General features: G+C 39.0%; 1 protein-coding gene across 5 annotated transcripts in view; it reads right to left on the bottom strand.

Moving 5' to 3' along the window:
* Window positions 1-1,885: 1,885 nt before the first annotated feature.
* LRRC3B (leucine rich repeat containing 3B) overlaps window positions 1,886-20,110 on the bottom strand; it is an 82,537-nt gene continuing 64,312 nt past the window's right edge. For all 5 annotated transcript variants that reach the window (XM_045857141.1, XM_045857138.1, XM_045857140.1 and 2 more), the window contains one exon: window positions 1,886-3,125. In XM_045857141.1, coding sequence (XP_045713097.1) covers window positions 2,182-2,961 — 780 coding nt within the window. In that variant the 5' untranslated portion in view covers window positions 2,962-3,125 and the 3' untranslated portion in view covers window positions 1,886-2,181. The remainder of the gene's footprint in view (window positions 3,126-20,110) is intronic.

Here is a 20,110-nt window from a genome sequence, read left to right on the forward strand (position 1 = left end):
GGCAGTACTTACAGAGATCTATTATAATAATGTCCTCCAGGGGGCGTTAAGTCTTCAGCAAAGCTCCAGATTCATCGTAGGCCTTCAAATCCAGTTAGCAAAAGCAGACAGTCCAGCTTTCTTCTCACTGGAATGCAGGAGTTCTGGGGCCCACATCCTGAATTTCACATCTCAGCCTTCAGAGTAAGTTGTATACTTTTTAGAAAAACTAGGGTGGGCATGAAAAGCCCGTGCCTTGGGGTGTGAGCACCAGTGTAGCCTGGCCACAATGCTCTGAAAGCCCTAACAGGTCTTGGGCTGGCTGACTCTCATGGTCCATGCTGGTAACCATGTTAGAGACAATTGGTGTGTTTAAAAACCACAGTGCCTTCTAAAGGCAGAAATGTAATTCCTGGAAGCCCAAAGGTAACCTAATATGGACTGCAGATGGCGAGGTGGGTCAAAATGGCAAAGAATACCTCCTTCCTACTTAAGCTCACAAAGGGCTATTTTTCCTGTTATTTTTAAATGAAACCATCACTTAGGAGTCTGAAAACCTCTCGGTCTGGGAAACCAGCAACTTTCTGTAGTAAGTCTATGACTGTGAAGTAACACAGTTCAGTGGTTCAGAAGACTATATGTTCTGGAGTTGGCTGAAGGGGTTTCCTTATCTGCATTCTGTATTATAAGTGCCAGGGTCCTGAATTCATTACTTAAATTCCTGTGTCTCTGATTCCTCATTCACAAAAGACTATCTCCTAGGGTAATTGTGTGGATTAAGACAATCTCAAAAAAGTACTTGGGGCATAGTAAGTGTTCCATAAATGCAATCAGTGACTCTTATTCCTGAGTCTGGAACCCAGATCCCCATGGTATGGCTCCAATTTGTCTCTCATTTCACCCTACATAGACTCCTTCACCCCAAATACCTCCTTACACTTTTATCCCTTTGCTCCCTCTGCTTCCTCTACCTTCCTTGGCTACATCACCATCTGATGAGATCCCACCCAGATTTCAAGGATTAACTGTAATGATACCTTAATGCCCCCCGCAATCCCTACAATTCCCTACTTTAAGAACTAAATGATCTTTCCTCTATTTCTGAACAATATCAGGGACATAATATCTTGAGGTGTATACATTTGTTAAAACTTATTGAACTGTACACTTAATATGGGTGCATTTTTAAATATGCAGATTATACCTCTTTAAACCATCCCAGTAGGAACATAATGAGAAGACCTCAATCTTTGGAGAGAGGAAGACTTGGGTAAGTTCTGATGCTTTCTACCTGGCAGGTCGTTGAACCGCTTTCACCCTCAGTTTCCTCTTATGTAAATGAGGTACAGTTGTCACCTTTCCTGTTCCAGTGAGGGCTTACAGATGTACTACTATAAGAATGCCTTGCACAGTGCTTGCACACAGCTGATCCTACATGACTATTAGGACCTTTTTTTTAGCCTTGCTATTTCTACATTGGTCACATACCCCTGTCCACTAGAAGGTAATGTTAGGAACAGATTATAGGTAGCCTTTTTCTTTTCTGTGTTTCTAGAAAAAAGTAGAAGTTGTATCTCTTTATTGCTATGCACACCAACTTTCAGATAACAAACATTTAGAGGCATCTCAATTGACTAAGCCTCTGTAGGACACCGCGCTGTTATCACCTGGGTTCACCAAGGCTCGGTATTCTAAAGTCTGACAGATACTTTACTTGGTAAATAATTTGGCTACGGCTCCCCAGTGTACAGTAGGGTTTAATAACACATCTTTCACTCTGCTAGCTCTTTAGGTTCACCAGGGTTGTCTGTTTCCCTCTCCTCTACAAATGGTATATAACTCTACTGTTTTCTTGACCAATAAGTCACTCTGTTTTCCATGGTTCAAAGTTAAGCTTTTATTTGGTTTTAAATTAAAAAAATAAATTTCATTATTAAATAGTGAGATGGAGCTAAATAATGTTCAGATAGTAGCTGACTCAGGGATATACCACCGGGGGGGTGGGGGTACAACGGAGGGGTGGATCACCTAAACTAAAATCATTTGTTATGTTGTCATGTCTGTTAAAAGTTCAACAGTGGCATAATTCAAAAGAAACTGATATACAAAGTTTTAAATGTTTACAACTGATGAGAGAAGTAAACCACTTATTCTACTGTAATTGCACACACATTTCTTTCTCAATGCCAGTCAGTTTGGACACTATACCACAGTGCTAATGTCGTCGGGTTCATCTGCTTTCTTTTGCCTGCTTGGCAGGGATTTCAAGTATTCAAGGTGTCTGCGGGCATCCTCCTGATTTTGCCTCACGTAATATACCACGTATGAGATCACCATGGTGAACCAGCCAAACATGGTGACCAGCATGGCATAATCGGTAGTTTTTTTAGGGAGGTTACAAAGGTCAGCATCATTGGCAGCATTGAGAAATGGTCTCCCCGCATGTTCATCCAACACGGAAGTCTTACAGATCACGTTGTGGGCTGTCTCGTGATTGGATGCCATGCTCCGCAGAACTTGCTGTAGAGTACAGTCGCAGTGCCAGGGGTTGTTGGCAATTCTGGCCCTGGCCTTCAGGTTATTGAAGGCGTTTTTGTGCACACTTTGAATCCGGTTGTCAGACAAGTCCAGAGTCTGCAAAGTTTCAGCTACTCCTTTGAAGGCATGCTCATCGATAAACTCAATGCCATTTTTGGACAGGTTGAGAACTCTCAGTTGATGGAGGTCCTTAAAAATCTCATTGGGAATTGATGTGATCTGATTGGAGTCCAGATACAATAAGACTGTTTCAGGAGGAAGATCTCTAGGTATTTCCTTGAGATTTGCATTGCTGCAGGTGACATTTAAGCCCCCAGAGGAAGAACAAAGACAGCCCTTGGGACACATACTGGCAGAATGAAAGCACAGTATCATAAGAACAAAACTTTGTAGGAGGAGACACATGGAGAGGGAACGGGTCAACCACAGGTCTACCAGATTCATGCTGGAATGTCAGCATAATCACAAGCCCATTCCTCATTTACTCCAACAAACAAGCATGACAACGGTTCCAGCCCTGTCCACACCGCTGATTTCCTTCTTGCGTGGTTCAAAAGGCTGCCACTAACACACGTGTCTCTCCATTATTCTTGTTCTTGCTTGGATACCTAAAAGAAAGAGAAGCAGATGCCATTAGCGCTTTTGCAAAGGGAAGTGCATTGCAATTAAAAGTACTCTCAGGCACCTGGCATTCTATGTGGCCAGGAGAGTTGGTTATGCAGGTAATTTCCATGAACACCACTGGGAGTTATCTGCGTAATGGGAATCTCCAGTTCAAATCCCAGTTGCTGTGGGAGAAAACTGTCAATAAATGAAAACATTTCTGAATTATGTTGCCTTGTTTTTAGTTACACAGAATTAGAGCAAACAGTCCGGATTTCTCTTGTCTCTACTGGTTCTTTTCCTGAACCTGTTCTGACTTCTACATTGATACATTTTAATCACACCTTCCTCCCTACAATAACATGCATTAATGTGAGTTAGCCCTGCATTTTGGCTGCAAGGAAAAATAACAATAATATTTCACAGGTAATGATTAGAGATAGCAGTATCTGTCATGGCTTCTGACATTCCAATTTTGCATATTTTCTCTTACTTGAAATAAGAAATGCATGTGTACATTCCAACCTTCACAACAAAATGTTGCTAGTGACTGTCAGCTCAGAATCTCCAAAAGAATTGCCTCCCCTGTGGCCTACTGAGATTACATTATTCCTGGGAGAATGCCCTTAACTGAATTTCCAAAGGATTCTCTCTCTGTTTTCTAAATGACATATCTCTTCCCCAACAGATCTTTAAATATGACACATACCTCCAAGCTTTAAAAAATTTTTTTTAAATTAATTTTTACAGAGGGGGGAGAGAGAGAAGGAAAGAGAGAGAGAGAGAGAGAGATCTGTTGTTCCACTCATTTATGCATTCATTGGTTACTTCTTGTATGTACCCTCACCAGAGATCCAACCTACAACCTTGGCATAGTGGCATGATGCTCTCACTAGCTGAGCTGCCCAGCCAGGGCCTCTCCAAGACTTTTAAAAATATAAGATGAGAAATAAGGAATAATAGGCTCTAAGATTTCCCCAATAGCCTATTATTTCTTTCCAGTCATAAATACAGTGTGGGGCAAAAGTAGGTTTACAGTTGTAGGTATTCGAAAGAGTTCATTCTTACATTATTATTTATTGTACTATTTTCCATATGAACAACTGTAAACCTACTTTTGCCCCACCTTTATACTATTAGTGTGTGAAGGGACCTCAGAAATTGAAAAAATCAAGGAATATGAGCAAGGTTATGAGCTTACTCAAAAACAGAGATGAGAATATAAGTTAACCTTCAAAACCCTCTCATGTAGAGAGGAGAGGCGTCTTTGCAGCCAGTTTGCAGAGCAGGCAAATGGATCTGGGAGAGATTATGTGACTTGTCCAAGGTCAAATAGTGTGTAGGTGGTAAAGAAAGGACTCAGGCCAAAGACTTTGTTCTGACTCATTAATCTCGCAACTCTTTCTGCTACCTTCACAGCTCTGTCCCAAATCCATCTGTTCCAGGAGGACAGTCAGGATCCAGGGAGCATTGCTTAATGTGATTTCTGATGCAGTTATGTTGCAGCTCAATCCCAAATGGAGGCCCCACAGTGGAGCTCCATGGAGAGGGCTCTCGGCCTTGTGTAGGGAATCCATGCCTGACTTTAGAGGATTGTCTCTCAGGACTGGAGAAACCTCCAGCCCTCTTACAGCAGTGACGACCAAACCTTCAGCTCTCTTGCAGAATTTCAGCATGAGCAAAAAATGACTCTCTGCACACTTATCTTTTCTAAAGATCCCAGATGGATAAATACAGAGGGAAATGACTCCAAATGTCACCAAACTCACAGAAGAGAAGATTAATGTGAGCTGAAAACATAATGAACTGGATTGTTAATCATGGAAAAAATGAGATTAGTGACAGCAGACTTGTGTGGATGTGCTTTTGGAATCCTGGGTCCCTTAAATGCCAGAGAATGCTAAAGAAGGACCCCTAGGCTTCCTAAGCCATCCATCAATAGCTCATTTCACTTGCAGTGAAATTTTCTCTTCCTTCCATGTTGTCCTTCAAAAGTGGCATTTAGGGAGTATAAGAATTGTCTAAATGGGAGAAATTAACAGGTATGGAGGGGAGGACACTCAGAAGAAAGAGGGTGGCAGAAGGACAAGGCAGAGGGTGCCAAGAGAAGGACATAGGAGATGGGGGAAATGAGTAAGATTAGACAAAATCAAGAGCGTCCATGTCATTAAGCAACTTCCATCAACTGAGTGCATATGGCTAGCCTAAATCCTGCTGACAGGTGCCTCTCCTGCTGGACACTCCACATCTCTCCAGAGACAAATTAAGAACCTCTCTGAAGAAGTGTGCGTTCTAATTTAGACTACTAGTTTCAGGAAGGCAGGGACTTGTTTTGCCTTATACAGAAACAATAGTAAACAAAAAGCAGAAAATACACTGGGTTTGCATTCCAGCTTTGATCTTTATTAGCAATGTGTTGCTGAGCAAGTTGTTGAACCTCACTAAACCTCGCTTCCCTTATCTTCATGTAAAGATTTAAAAAGCACCTAATTACAATGTTGATGGGAGCATTTTATGAGATAATCCATGTGAAGCACTTAGCACAATTCTTAATAGGTTGTACAGAACTCAATAATTATTAGCTATAGTTACTATTATTATCCTAGACACACTAGACACACTAGACAGGAGTTGAAATTCCTAGCACCGTGCTTGACATGTAGTAAGGGCTAAATACCTATTGTATGAATTCCAATGAAGTACTGAAGCATCTAGCTGTGCTTTTTCTTCCTTATGGTAATTACTTTTATTATTTTTAACATAAATATTGGCCCATGAAATGTCTCTTGGTTTTACATCTCAACATGATGGTTTTAGAAAAAGTCCCAAGTGCAGGCTCCTGGTTGATGAAAGGCAGAATGGAATTCTTTTTTAGTAGGCTCCTCTAGACTTAATCATGGTCTCTCCAGAATGGTCAATCCAGTGGTCACAGTCACAGACAAGAAATGGTTAGGGCGTATCTTGAATTTTCCATATCAAAGTGCAATCCCTGTTGAAATGGCATCCTTCATACCCAAATAGTTTGCCTACACACTAGATGGAATGCCTATTAGGAGCACAAATTCAGAGTATCCCTTGCATTCAAAAAGGCTGGACTCAAACTCAGTATTTCGTTCTCCTTCCTATGATGTTTCATAAAGAAACAGAAAAGCTTTTGGGATGCCTAGATTTCTGGGAGCTATGACTCAGCCTCTAGACCTTCCACCCTCAGCCAGGACAAAGAGACAAGAGATGCGGGATGTAGAGAGCTAAGCCCTTGGATGTCTATTAGGCAGACAGTAAGGCCAAAGGTATCGAGCAAGGTCATCTTCAGCAGGGAGGATGGAAGAGCTGCCTCTTCACTCTATTATGCTTATATACTATTTTACAAAGGGATTGCCATATTGTTACTGTCCTAAATTACTGGATAGGACAGCAGTGGTTCTTGGAATGGGAAAACATGGGGAAATGTGCCTCAGAGTAAAAAAAGTGAGTATTCTTTTTTGAGAAAATTATTTTTTAAAATTATTTTTTAATCTTAATTGTTGTTCCAGTACAGTTTTCTGAGTATTCTCCTGATATTAGTTATTGTGCAGCAGAGTCCAGAGCTAAAGAGCAGCCTGAAAAACTCAACTTCCCTTCTGCTCTGTTTCCAGTCAGGTCTACCCACAAACCCAAAGTCGCAAACAAAGAATGGGTAGAACATAGAAAAGGCTTGAGGTCCCACTGGTTTGGGCAACAATAGAAGCAGCAGTCACTGCCTGTCCTTCTGATAAGGAACAGGACCCATAAAGGGACAGACCAAATCCAACAGCATCTTTTCTACTTCTTAACTCCCCATCTGCAATTCTCAACTCATTAGATTACTCTATCCTTATCCCCTCATCTCCTTCTAATATATCTGGGGCAATCAGGAAGCTACAGTGTTTCTGGATGTGGTGTCCAGGGATGAGATGTTCCTCCAAGGATGGCCATTTTATCCATGGTCCCATATCTTGCTTATATTGTCCTGTCATCTATGCTTCTGAGCTATAGGAATTAATGCTGGGATTGGGTGTAAACCACCAAATACTATTTCCAGAAGAAAAAAAAATGGGGCCATTAACAGACTGACAGAAGGCTTTTCTTTCATTGGTTGAATAACAACTCTGTTTTCCTTTCTATTTCTTTCTTCTTATCATTAGGAGATTCTCAGGGTTTCTAACCCCCAAGCTTTCATTAACTTTTATGAGATAACAGAGTGCATCAATTCAGAGAGAAATACCAGACACTCTGATTTCTTCCAATTACATCCTATGTAATTCTGCTACCAAACAAGAGAATTTTTTTTAAAAAAAAAGCAAAAGAGAAGGTCTTTCAATTGAAGACATACAATTCAGGTCAATGAGAAAAAAACTCATAAATTTAAAGTTAAAATTAAAACTTCTGTATGACAAAAAGTCAGATCATACATAAAGTGAAAGATGATTAAAAAAGATGATTTAAAAAAGATTTCTTTAACATAAAGAGGTTCTTACAAAGGAATAAGGAACTGATCCAATGGATAGACAGAAAAACCACCAATAAATCAGAAGAAAAGATTCTTGATCTCACTGAGATTAAACTAAATTTATGTTAAAGTACCTATCATCTTGGTTTAAATTTGGAAAATGTCAATAAAAGTGGGAAGAATGAAGTACCCTCAACCACTTGATGAGGGGATAAGTTGGGGCACTCTTTCTGTATAATCAATTTAAGAACATCTGTCCATGATTTAAAATTTAAGAACAAGATAGACTGACTTGTACTGATGTAAAGTTCTCCAAAGATAACCACAAAAAGCAGTTTGCAAAAAAAGAGGCTCTTTGTGCAACCATAGCAAAAATTATAACTAGACTACAAAACAAATATCACCCTGAACTATCAGAAAATTGAGCTGTATGAAGAAAGTCCAACAACCAAAGAATGATAGAAGCCACATTCATCTAGACAGGCCACATTACTAAGACAGGAGTCAAAACAGCTCTACCAAACACACAGAAACAAACACAGGGAGGCTGCCAAAATGAGGAGACAAAGAAATATGGCCCAGGTGAAAGAACAGAACAAAACTCCAGAAAAAGAAGTAAGCAAAATGGAAATAAGCAATTTACCAGATGCAGATTTCAAAACACTGGTTATTAGGATGTTCAAGGAACTAATTGGGTACTTAAACAGCATAAAAAGACCCAGGCAGATATGAAGGCTACACTAAGTGAAATAATGAAAAATTTACAGGGAGGGGAAAAACCAGCAGTGGAAGGGATGAAACCAAGAATCAAATCAATGGTTTGGAACATAAGGAAGAAAAAAAATTCAATCAGGATAGCAAGAAGAAAAAAGAATAGTATAAAGAGCCTCTGGAATATCTCCAAATGTACCAACATCCAAATCATAGGGGTGCTGGAAGGAGAAGTGAAAGAGGAAGAAATTAAAAACTTATTTGAAAAAATAATGAAAGAAAACTGCCCTAATTTGGTGAAGGAAATAGACATACAAGTCCAGGAAGTACAGAGAGTCCCAAACAAAATGGACACAAAGAGGATAACACCAAGACACATCATAATTAAATGCCAAAGGGTAAAGGTAAAGAGAGAATCTTAAAAGCAGTGAGAGAAAAGCAGACAATTACCTACAAAGGTGTTCCCATAATACTGTTAGCTGATTTCTCAAAAGAAATTTTGAGCCTAGAAGGGACTGACAAGAAGTATTCAAAGTGATCAAAAGCAAGGACCTACAACCTAGATTACTCTATCCAGCAAAGCTATCATTCAGAATTGAAGGACATATAATGTGCTTCCCAGACAAGGTAAAGCTAAAGGAGTTCATCATCACCAAGCCCTTATATAAAATGTTGAAGGGACTTATTTAAGAAATAGAAGATCAAAACTATGAATGTTAAAGTGGCAATAAATTCATAACTGTCAACAGTTGAATCTAAAAAAACTAAGCAAACAAGCATAACAGAACCAGAATCATAGATATTGAGATCAGTTGGAGGGTTATCAGTTGGGATGGGGAAGGGGGAAGAATAGGGGAAAAGGTGCTGGGATTAAGAAGTACAAATTGATAGGCACAGAATAGACAGGGGGTTGTTAAGAACAGTATAGGAAGTGGAGTAGCTGAAGAACTTATATACATGACCCATGGACATGAACTAAGGGAGGTGATTGCTGGAGGGAAGGTGGGTACCAGGCAGAGAGGGCAAAGGGGGAAAATTGGTACAACTATAATAGCATAATCAATAAAATATATTTTAAAAAGGGTTCTTACAGCCTAATCCCAGCTGTATAAAAAGTTTAAAAAGAGAAGATAAATATGAACTGTAGGTATATCATTTCCATGTTTACATATGCATAGACCATTTCTAATGGATGTATAAGAACCTATGAATAGTGGTTAATTCTGAGGGGAAGCACTTGGGGGTGGCAAGGGAAAAGGAATTGTCTTTTTATTTTACACCCTCTGTATGGTTTTAACTCCTTATGGTACAAAGGTGTTTTGTTTTTGTTTTACAATAAAGCTTTAAAAGATTTAAATCAAAAGGACATGGGATTAGCTGGAAAACCAATCCAAATATATACCTCAGAAAGCCATGTTTGAGTACATGAAACGTTGATAAAATGACAATAAATACGTATTTATCAACAATTAAATAAAAAAGAAAATTAAATGAACAGGCAGAGCAGACTCATAGATACTGAGAACTTTTTGATGGTGGCCAGATGGGAGAGGGTTGGGGGGTGTGGGGTTGGGTGAAAAATGTGAAGAGATTAAGAAGTACAGACTAGTAGTTACAGAATAGTCATTGGGATGTAAAGGGCAGCATGGGGAATATAGTCAATAATATTGTAATAACTATGTACAGTGTCAGATGGGTATGAGATTTTTTTGTTATTACATAACAGTAATTTATGTAATGTTCAGTCACTTGGATGTATACCTGAAACTAATGTATGTCAACTGTAATTGAAAATGAAAAATGATACAATAAAATTAAAATTAAAAAAGAGTTGGGGCAGTGGTGGCCAAGAGAGTCAGGCAAGTGAGAAGACAATGGAATTTTAAAAGCTGAATGTGTTTCCACACGATAGACCGTGTACACCCACAGACATTCGTGAGGCTACATATAAAAATAAAAGTCTAACTCACAACCTCCAGCAGCAACCAGCCCAAATTAGCCAGGTCTTGATCGGTGATAACTGCCAGCTTTCCTAATTTTTGTGCCTGTTTCCAACTTCAGAATAACCAGGGACCGCCACATCTGCCCCCCTGACAAATCCCGGAGGATGCTCTGGTTCTAATTAGCCCACTGCCAGCCTCCCCGTGCCAAAAGCCTCCATCAGGGCATACTGAAGGCTTTTGGTTTTTCCCACTCTAAAGCTTTTACACTTTCCTTCCCGCATTTGATTCTCTGCCAAATGCAAGGGATCATGGTTAAGTCCCTTGCTATAAAAAGCTTGGAAAAAATGGCCTTTGCTTGTTCTCCTTTGGGTAGTGTTTGTTTATTTTCACAAACACTAAAGTTTGAGTATGTGATATTTTCAGTGCAATATTTCCCAAATTAGCTTTATAACCCACAACAGAAATTATACACTTATTTTTTAATATGCTCAGATTTTTAAAAATAAACTAAGTATGGGTTGCATGAGCCATCAATGTGTGTAATTCCTGACCAGAAATTTAGGGAGGCTTGGGGCCTGAATAATTCAGATGAACAAACAGTACAAGTAATTTTCGCCATTGCTGCTCTTTGAGGTCATGTTCATACATACGTCTCCTTCCTTCACATCTTAAGTACTAAGGCCTGTGTGAATTTTAGTTCTGCTCAGCCATGAATTTTAGTTCTACATGTCTATTCACAACCACCTCTCACCAGAAGATTTCTCCAGGGGTACAACCTGGGCATACCTAAAAGTAAAATCATTTCCACCCTTCATCTCTACCCAGTTACCTTTCTCCTCCCAGTTACCTTTCTCCTCCACCATAAATCACTTGTTCTTCCCTCCTGACTTTCTTAGTTTTTATTTTTAGTTTCCCTTCTATCTCTCCTATCCTTTATATTAACATTGCCTCTTTCCCATCCAAACCTCCATCACAGCATTCTGAATGAAAACAAAAGAACCTCCTTTCCAGACTGCCCACCTGCAGTCTCGCCCTGGTCCCATTCCCCTCTAATGTCAGGGTAAAGGAACACTCTAATCATGCATTCCCGCTGGTCAGAAAGCTGTACTGACGCCCTGTTGCCCATAGCAATCCTTCTTTTCCAATCCTATCTCCCACCACACTTCCTTACCCAGCACAGAAACCTGAGCTCAGTAACATAAATCAGTGACCAGAAAGCTGAAATAGCACTTGAAATATGAGATTTGTCAGGAGCCATCCTCAGTGAAGAGCTCTACAGCTTGGAATAGCTTTCCTGGCTTCAGATCCGACTGTGACGATCTGGCCCATGAGTCATTTAGGTGGCCCATTCCTAACAGCAGTATGGTCACTCAGTTAAGGACACGAACTGTAAGGCAAACAGATACAGGGGGATATTGAGGATCTTTATACTTAAAAGAGTATAATCTGCTTGCAGATTCAGAATTGTTTAAGGCAGGGAGCTCCCTGAACCTCCAAATGCTCCCTTCTCTAATATTCTAGCCTATGCTATTATTTATCATTTTCTACTCAAATTAAAGGCATCTGTTAATTTTTCCTGCCAGACCATGAGACTTCAGAGGGCAAGTTCCATTTCTTACACATTTTTCTATTCTCACATTGCCCATGGTAAGGATTTAATAAATACTTATTATTAAAATGAATTAGGACCCATTCTCATTTGATCATAAAACAGTTGTCATTAATTTCACATTTATGACATGCCGGGTATTAATTATGTGATGACCTCATTTAACGGGATGGTAAACTTGAAATTCTGACTGGGTTCCTGGTTCAATGGATATAGAAATCCAAACTGAGGTGTCAAGTTGCCATGTGAAGGTTGGTTGCTACATGTTCTGTGAGTCCAACATCTCCTTGTCCACTTTGAGAGCAAAATGCATCAAGACACACCTATCCTGTCACCTCCCCAAGAAGAGGAGAGAGTTATTACATGACCCTGGGAGCTGGGGGGCAAAATGTCCTAAAACAAGAACCAGGTTGATTTATTGTTTGGTGAGGGAGGTGGGTGATATTTCCATGTTGGGGTGAGCCTTTACTCCCAGAGTTTATCAAACAAGGGAAGGGAACCTATTCTCTATAGGTCCGATATGGCCATGTTGAGGAATGAGATCCCCAATGGAGAATATTTTGTGTTCCAGATCTCAGTTTCCAGCCCTGACTTTCACGCTTTGAAACCTATTTAATAAAATAAACATTTAAGTGAACCCTCAATGTATTAGGGGGAAAAAAACTCTTATGAACGTATTGCCTCCTTCCTACATGATCTGATACCCATAGATCTTCAGGGTGGCTTTAAAAGTTCTTCCCACCAGGAACACACTGGAAAAACAACCAACAAACAAAAATTACTTTTTTTGGACTCACAATCTATCTCACTGTGGGTACCAAACATAGAATAAATATAAGACTATGTCTTTGCTAACATCTGTATTTATTATTCAACATGCTGCAAGTTTATAGAGACTGTGTGGGAACTCACACATCTCAGTTCCTTTCTGCTATTCTATTCTTATTCCCCAGCAAGTGCCTATGGCATTAACAACAGTGATAGCTCTGCAAACTCTTAACACATAATCTACATAAATGTAGATCCCAAAGACTCATCAGGGACCAGAGGCAACTAGAAAGCTGCTTTTAGAAAGCACTTATTTAGGCTGAACTCTGTTGTATTTCTGAGTAGGATGAATAACTGTTACCATTATTAAAATACAGGTCCTGCTTAACCCTATCCATTGACTGGGTCAGAAGGGTATAGAATTGACATCCAAAACCAGGGTCTAGAAACTAGATTCAAGCCTTCTGAGGAATAAATTCCAGGAATTGAGTGAATACTCACACATCCATGCCTTAGCTGCCCAAGGACTATGACTAGTAATATTTGCCTCATTGGTCTCACAGTTACAATGATAAAATGAAATAAATATATGTGAGATGTGTTTCCGAGACCATCAATGATCATTCAAAGATGATATTTTATTATGGGTTTCAGTATTTAGTTGTTTCCTAAAATGTCAGGTCATTCTCATTCTAGAGCCTCATATTCTTTTTCTTAAGCATAATCAACTAGGAAATGATTCTTGCGCAGTGGTCCCCAACCTTTTTGGCACCAGGGACTGGTTTTGTGGAAGACAGTTTTTCGGTAGGGGATAGGGTGGTGTTGATGTTACTGAGGGATGGAGACAGGAGGCAGAGCTCAGGCGGTAATGCTGGCAGCGTCCAGGGAGAGGAAGGAGAGAGTGTGGGGACCCCTGCTATACAGTATTCATGCCAAAATACATTTAACGTGAATCTCATGGATAGGAAAGGAACTGACCAATCCCAAACTTGAGACATTGTACAGGGTGACTAGGGCTTTTCAAGGGTCATAGGAGGGAAATAAGAGAAAACAAAACAGGCTGTGGAGGTGTTCTAGATGAAAGGAAAAAGAGATGTGACCACTAAAGGCCATGCAAATGGGCTCTGGAATTTAGAGAATGCTGGAAAAGGTCATTATTGGAACAATTGGGTAAAATATTAAATATAAACTATATGTTAACTATTACATCAAATTTAAATTTCTTGAGCTTTATCATATGAGTAGGAAGGACAACTTGTTTGTTTTTAGGAGGTACACACTGAAAGATTTTGGGGTAAAGTGAAATGACAACTGCAACTTTTCTGTCATCCAGCAAAAACAAAACTATACGGATAGGTGAAAAGAGAGGCAAATGTGGCAAAGAATTAACAATTGGTAAATGAAAAGTGACATATAGAAAAGTGTTCATTTACGTAGCAATTTTTTAACATGTCTGAAAGTCTTGAGTTTTTAAAATGAAAATTGGGAGGAGGGGAGAGTCTGTGCTTAACAATAAACAACAACAAAACTGAACTTCAAGAGGAGGAGAAATCCCATTTTTGGAGTGTTAGTCAGAGTGTGGCCTATATCCTTGTAGTGATACAAAATGGAAACCCAAGGTAAAAATGAGCATTTAAAAAAAATTGCATTGCATGCTGAGTCTACAAAAAAGGCTGGCACATTGACATAGCACATCTGTGTGGACCTGCTTTTAATTGGGCTGCATGGAATGCATGGCTTGGCTACTTACTAATCATGTAAACTCTCTATCCAAAACTTTTCTCAGTTGAGCATAGAAAGTAATAATAGCTTTCTCCATAAAGGGGTTTTATAAGAATTAGTCAAGAAAGCACATATAAACACTTAGAAAATCTTTTGTTACATGATAAACTCTCAGCAAGAGTTGCTATTATTATTATTATTATTATTTGTATTACTTCTATTACTGATATCACCATCATCATCCTCATCATCAACGTGGGGTCTAGGAAGGGCTATGTTCCCTTTTATTCCAATAATGGGAATAATTCTGATGGTGGCTACAATTCCCTGGGCATCTATTGTGTGCGAGGCACTTGACCAAATGCTTTAATTTTAAGATGGAAAAAGGAGTTTTTTCCCCCAGAGTCTCCTCATATCTGCTTTAGATGACTTAGATGATGAGATTTGGGACTTTGAGCATATGAGAGTTAGATGAGATTTTGAATTTCGAGTTGTTGCCATAATGGGTTATAGCAACATGGGTTATAAAGGGTTAAGACTTTTGGGGATGTTGGGATATGATGAACATATTTTCCATGGGGATGAATGTGAATCTTTGGGGGCCAGAGAGTTGATTATAGCAGGCTAAAAAATGTCCCCCAATATATCAAAGTCCTTGTCACTAGAACCCATAAATGTAGCATTTTATGGTAAAAGAGACTTTTGAAGTGTGAGAAGGGATTTTGAGATGAAGGGATTTTCCTGGATCATCTGGGTAAGCCCTAAATGTAATTACAAATACCCTTACATGAAGGATAATTGGAATAGTCAACACAGAAGAGAATGAGGTAGTATGACTACTGAAGTGGACATTGAGGTGATGTGGCCACAAGCCAAGACATGCTGGCAGCCACAAGAAGCTGGAAGCAGACAGAGATAACTTCTCTAGGGCCTCTGGAGGGAATGGCCCTGCTGACAAACTGATCTTGGTCTGATGACACTGATTTCAAACTTCTGGAATTCAGAACTGGAAGACAATAGATGTGTGTTATTTTAGGCCACAAGGTTTGTGGTAATTTGTTACAGCAGCCATAGAAAATGAGCTAAGTCATAAGTGAGGGAAGGGAACTCAAAGTCCGTTCTAGCTAACTTCCCATTACCCAGGGTCAAGGACTTCTGTGGCAACTAAATGCCTGGCTTAGCTCAGAGCCTCTTGGCAGCCAAAGGAAGAAGACAAGAATATCAGATTATAAAATGGTCATTATCTAATATAATAAAAAGTATTCATTATTAGCAGAGTGAAACTTTTTCAAGTTTTCAGAATTTTTAAAAGGTCCTGTGAAAGGGCTACCATACAACTTAAGGGACAACAATATCTTTAAATTTTCACTGATGATGCATCTCTATTCTCCTTTGGCTTTAGGCATAAGGTGAAATCACTGCTCTGTGAAAGACTTTCTAAGTCATAAGAAGCTAAATGACCATCTAGGGATTATGTATACTGTAGATGCATAATAAAACAGAGATAGAATAATTATCATGCCCCCTATAATGTGTGTGTTCGGGGAGGGGGGGTTCATAAAATTTATTGTACAAACAAAGACACTGACAATGAAAAGCAGTACTGGGACAACAGGCTCAAACAGAAACTGTTCCAGACAAAATGAGACACAAGATCCTATTACCATACACAACATCTTTAAGAGTTAGGAGAGAGCCTAGCCAAATCTGCAGAATGCCATTTCTAAGGAATGTGTCAGTCCCTGACTAAGACTAAATCAATTTTTGTTCAGGGCTCACAGTCTTCCTAGATATCAGCATAAATTATCTTCTGTGGACTACTAACTTTTAATTTTACAAATAATATTATAAAACAGATATAATTTTTATAAATTAAAAAGGCTACCCAGAATTCAAACATCTAACAAGTCAAATATATTATTCTTCCAGGACTTATAAAATATGCACACAACACATCTCACTTTATAATTGCCATTTTAGCATAGGTAACAAGTTTTTTTCTTTTTCGAGGTTCTAAATTGTCATGGCATTTATCATTTTAATACCTACATAATGCCCCAGCGAATGAAATTATATATTAGATCTATTTAAACATTATTCTTTCATTAGATATTTTGGTCTTCTCCCAATTTGGCTGATAATTTACCATAAATAATGTGAAATTGAAATGCATGTTTTGAGTCAATAAATTTTCCCTGTCAGATTATTTTAAGATAAATTCTGAGAGGTGAGATCACCTGTGTCAAAGGATTCTCAACTTCTCACCTGAAGTCTGTTCATGTTCTTTCTACAATCAGGGGTGTCCAACTTTTTGGCATCTCTGGGCCACACTGAAAGAAGAAGAGTTGTCTTGGGCCACACATTAAATACACAAACACTAACGAAAACTGATGAGCAAAAAAAAAAGGTTTTGAGTAAATTTACAACTTTGTGTTGGGCTGCATTCATAACCATCCTGGGCTGCATGCAGCCTGCAGCCCACGGGTTGGACACCCCTGGTGTGTCATCGAAAGGACCATTGCATACCATGATGGGCAATGTCTTTAAAATGACCGAGTTGTTTTTCCTGTCCAGTTTATATGGAATCTGTGTCCATAGTGTCAAAACCAAATGATGCAGAGTCATTCCACAGGGCAGGTGGCAGCTCCAGGAGGTGGAGTCTCCCCGCCCCCCCCCCAGCCCCGTGTCATCCATTGTGGATCTTGGTCATATGGCACCTTAAGAACAGCTGGCTCAGTCCGTTTTCTCCCTGGTCAGAGCATAGCAGACCAGAGAAGCAGGATACTATTTTTGGCCAAAATTGGTATTTAAAAAATCTGTTTATTTACAGCTCCTATAACATTTTCTTGGCAATAGCCCACTATTTTTCTTAAAATGGGGAAATTAGTCATGGGGAAAAATAGTGCCCTGTATATTTTTTGTTTTTCATTTAAAACATAACTGTGCAAAGATAAATATGTAAGATTGTTTCTTCACTGAGGCCCTGTTTATCATAGCAAAAGGAAAAAACAAAGATTAAAAAATAAACTGTACCCTAAAAATCCATTAGTCTATCATAAAAATTAAATATGTACATTAGTACATTGGTACAAAAGAAAGAAGCAATCTACAAATCTTGATTTAAAAAAGACCCCAAATATATATCAGGTGAAAAGTGTCCATGTATGATCACATTTATGTAAAACAAAACAGAACTATCTATATACACAAATAGTTTTAAAATTATGGAAGAACAACAAAATTGAGAGTAATCTTACCTCTCGAAGATGGTTCTAGAGTTGATGGTATGAAGAACAATTTTTAATTGTTATCTTATACCCTTTTCTACTATTGTAATGTTTGGCCATAAGTATGATCATCATAATAACTGGGTAATCAAGAAAGGGATTAGCCAGTAGGCATTGACTGATAACCCATTTTCTATTAGGCGTTATAATGATCACAAAATATACAAGAGATGCTGTGTTTTTGAACCAGCTGAATCTCCCTGGGCAGTCATTGAGACTCTGTGAATCTGAGCAGGTGTCTCAGTAATGGCACCACTGGGGGATCTTGGGCAAGTGGATTAACTGCTCAGTTTCCTCATCTATAAATCTGAATAACACTTACTTCATGGGTTTCTGATGTGATTCTGATAGTGCCTACATCATAGCACATGTTACACACGTACTATCAACGAGACCTATACCTTTAAAGACATTAGAATCAAGTTCAGATTTTCTAAGGGTCCTGTGGAATACTATGTATCTGAGAATTTTACCAAGTGAATATTGTGAAGTCACATAAGTCGGACAAATGCACTCTTTGATTATCACAATGGGCATCAGGCTTCTAAAGGTTCTAAACATTTACAGCAAAGTATTTCCTAAAAGTCCTCCTGCCCAAAGGCCTCCCCATGCTCCATTATTTTACAGCATGACCACTCACGGCATATGATATTTGCTAATCAGATTGAATTAAACCACATTTACTACTACTCCTACTACTACACTCTTACTTTACTCAGATATTCTGGAGATGACAAGCTTTGTGAATAAAAGTTCTATTTGCACTGGACGGTCTTAGGCTTTGTAATATTACCAAAGAAAAACACTCAGCACCAAAAAAGTTAATCACTGGCAGCTATCACTGAGGATCATTTTGTTAAATTAAAGAAATGCCCCTTGATTAAAGCTATTCATGCCTCTCAGTAAATGAAAAAGAATGGGTTGGAATTATGTTTGAATTTTACCATCTCCGACTTCCTCATCCTCAGAAACTACATTCATGTTTGAAAAGGCCATTAATGACATGCTCCCTTAAGGCCTTGAAAACCTTGGAGTGGTGTCTCAAAGGACTTGGTGTATGGTGTTAGACATACCTAAGTTTGTCTAACTTTGTCATTCAACCACTTTCTAGTTACTAATTAGTTCAAATAACCCATTACTTACTATTTTCATGATTTTTAGGGAATGTTACTTAACACTGGACTCGATTTTTTTATCTCCAATGGTCAGAGTAATTCTTATTTCACATAGTATGGTGGATTGTTTTTAAAAAATGACTTCCACTATTCCTGATCCTGTATTATCCATTCTCTTTTGCAATGTAACCTGCAAGCTCCTCCCATGAAGAGGTAGAGTCTACACCCTCACCCCTTGAATCTGGGCTGTCTTTGGGAGTTGCTTTGACCACAATAAGGCAGAAATGACATTATGCCAGTTTCAAGCCTAGGTCTTTCTAATAGGCCATGCATACTCTTGCTTTTGCTCTTGGAATTGCCCCTTCCCCCAGCTACCATGTGAAAAATCCCTGGCTAGCCTGCGGGATGATGAGTGATCATATAAAGGAGAGGCCAGTTGTCCCAGCAAAGGCAGCCAGCCTAGAGCCAGCCATACTCCAAACATGTGAGAAAACCCAGCCTAGATCATCAGAGTCAACTCTCTGACTTGCATGTGACAACAGAGTCAAGAGTGAGCTCAGCCAAGACCAGGAGAACCACCCAATGACTCATGAATCTGTGAACAATAATAAATGCCACCGAGCTGGGGGATACTGGTTATGGAGCAAAAGCCAGCAGATACACATGACTATCTGAACAATTTAAAAAGTTGATATATTTATGTTTCTAAAATAGTTGATATATTTATGCTGCTTATGCCAAAGCATATTAATATTTGTTTAACATATATACACTAACAACAAATAGAACAGGATGCTTCTTAATAAAAGTATAATAGAGATCTCATTCAAGAATGTTGTAATTGCTTAATGTTGAAAGACATTAGCAGTTACATTATCATAAGAAAGAAAGTTATTTAATTCTATTTGCTGACCATGATAGTTAATAATGTTCCAAATTGTTATGGCAACCTCCAAGTGACTCAGAAAAACTGATACACAGATTAAAGATATCCAACCAATTCTAAGGTCAAATCTGAATAATACCTTTAATTATTGCTTGCTCCTATATCCCTGGTGCCTAGCACTGTGCCCAGTGTGGAGGCAGTGCTCTCTCAGTGTGGCCCAGTGGTTAGGAGCAAGGCCTCAGGTGTTAGACTTTCTGAGTCTGAATCCCTCTTCCTTCAACCCCTTTGCCTTGCCTCAGTTTCCTTATCTGCAAAGCAGGATAACAGCCTTGCTTACTTTTTTCATTTGTAGTAAGTATTAAGTGAGATTCCTCAGGTAAATTACTTAGATTAGTACCTGGCCCATACTCAGTGCACAATACATGTTGGGTATTTCTCTCCATTGAGTGACTTTTGTTTTAATTGTACTCCAGGACACAGA

This window comes from Phyllostomus hastatus, unplaced genomic scaffold, assembly GCF_019186645.2.
Source record: "Phyllostomus hastatus isolate PE091 unplaced genomic scaffold, TTU_PhHast_1.1 phas_scaffold_129, whole genome shotgun sequence".
Lineage (NCBI taxonomy): Eukaryota > Metazoa > Chordata > Mammalia > Chiroptera > Phyllostomidae > Phyllostomus > Phyllostomus hastatus.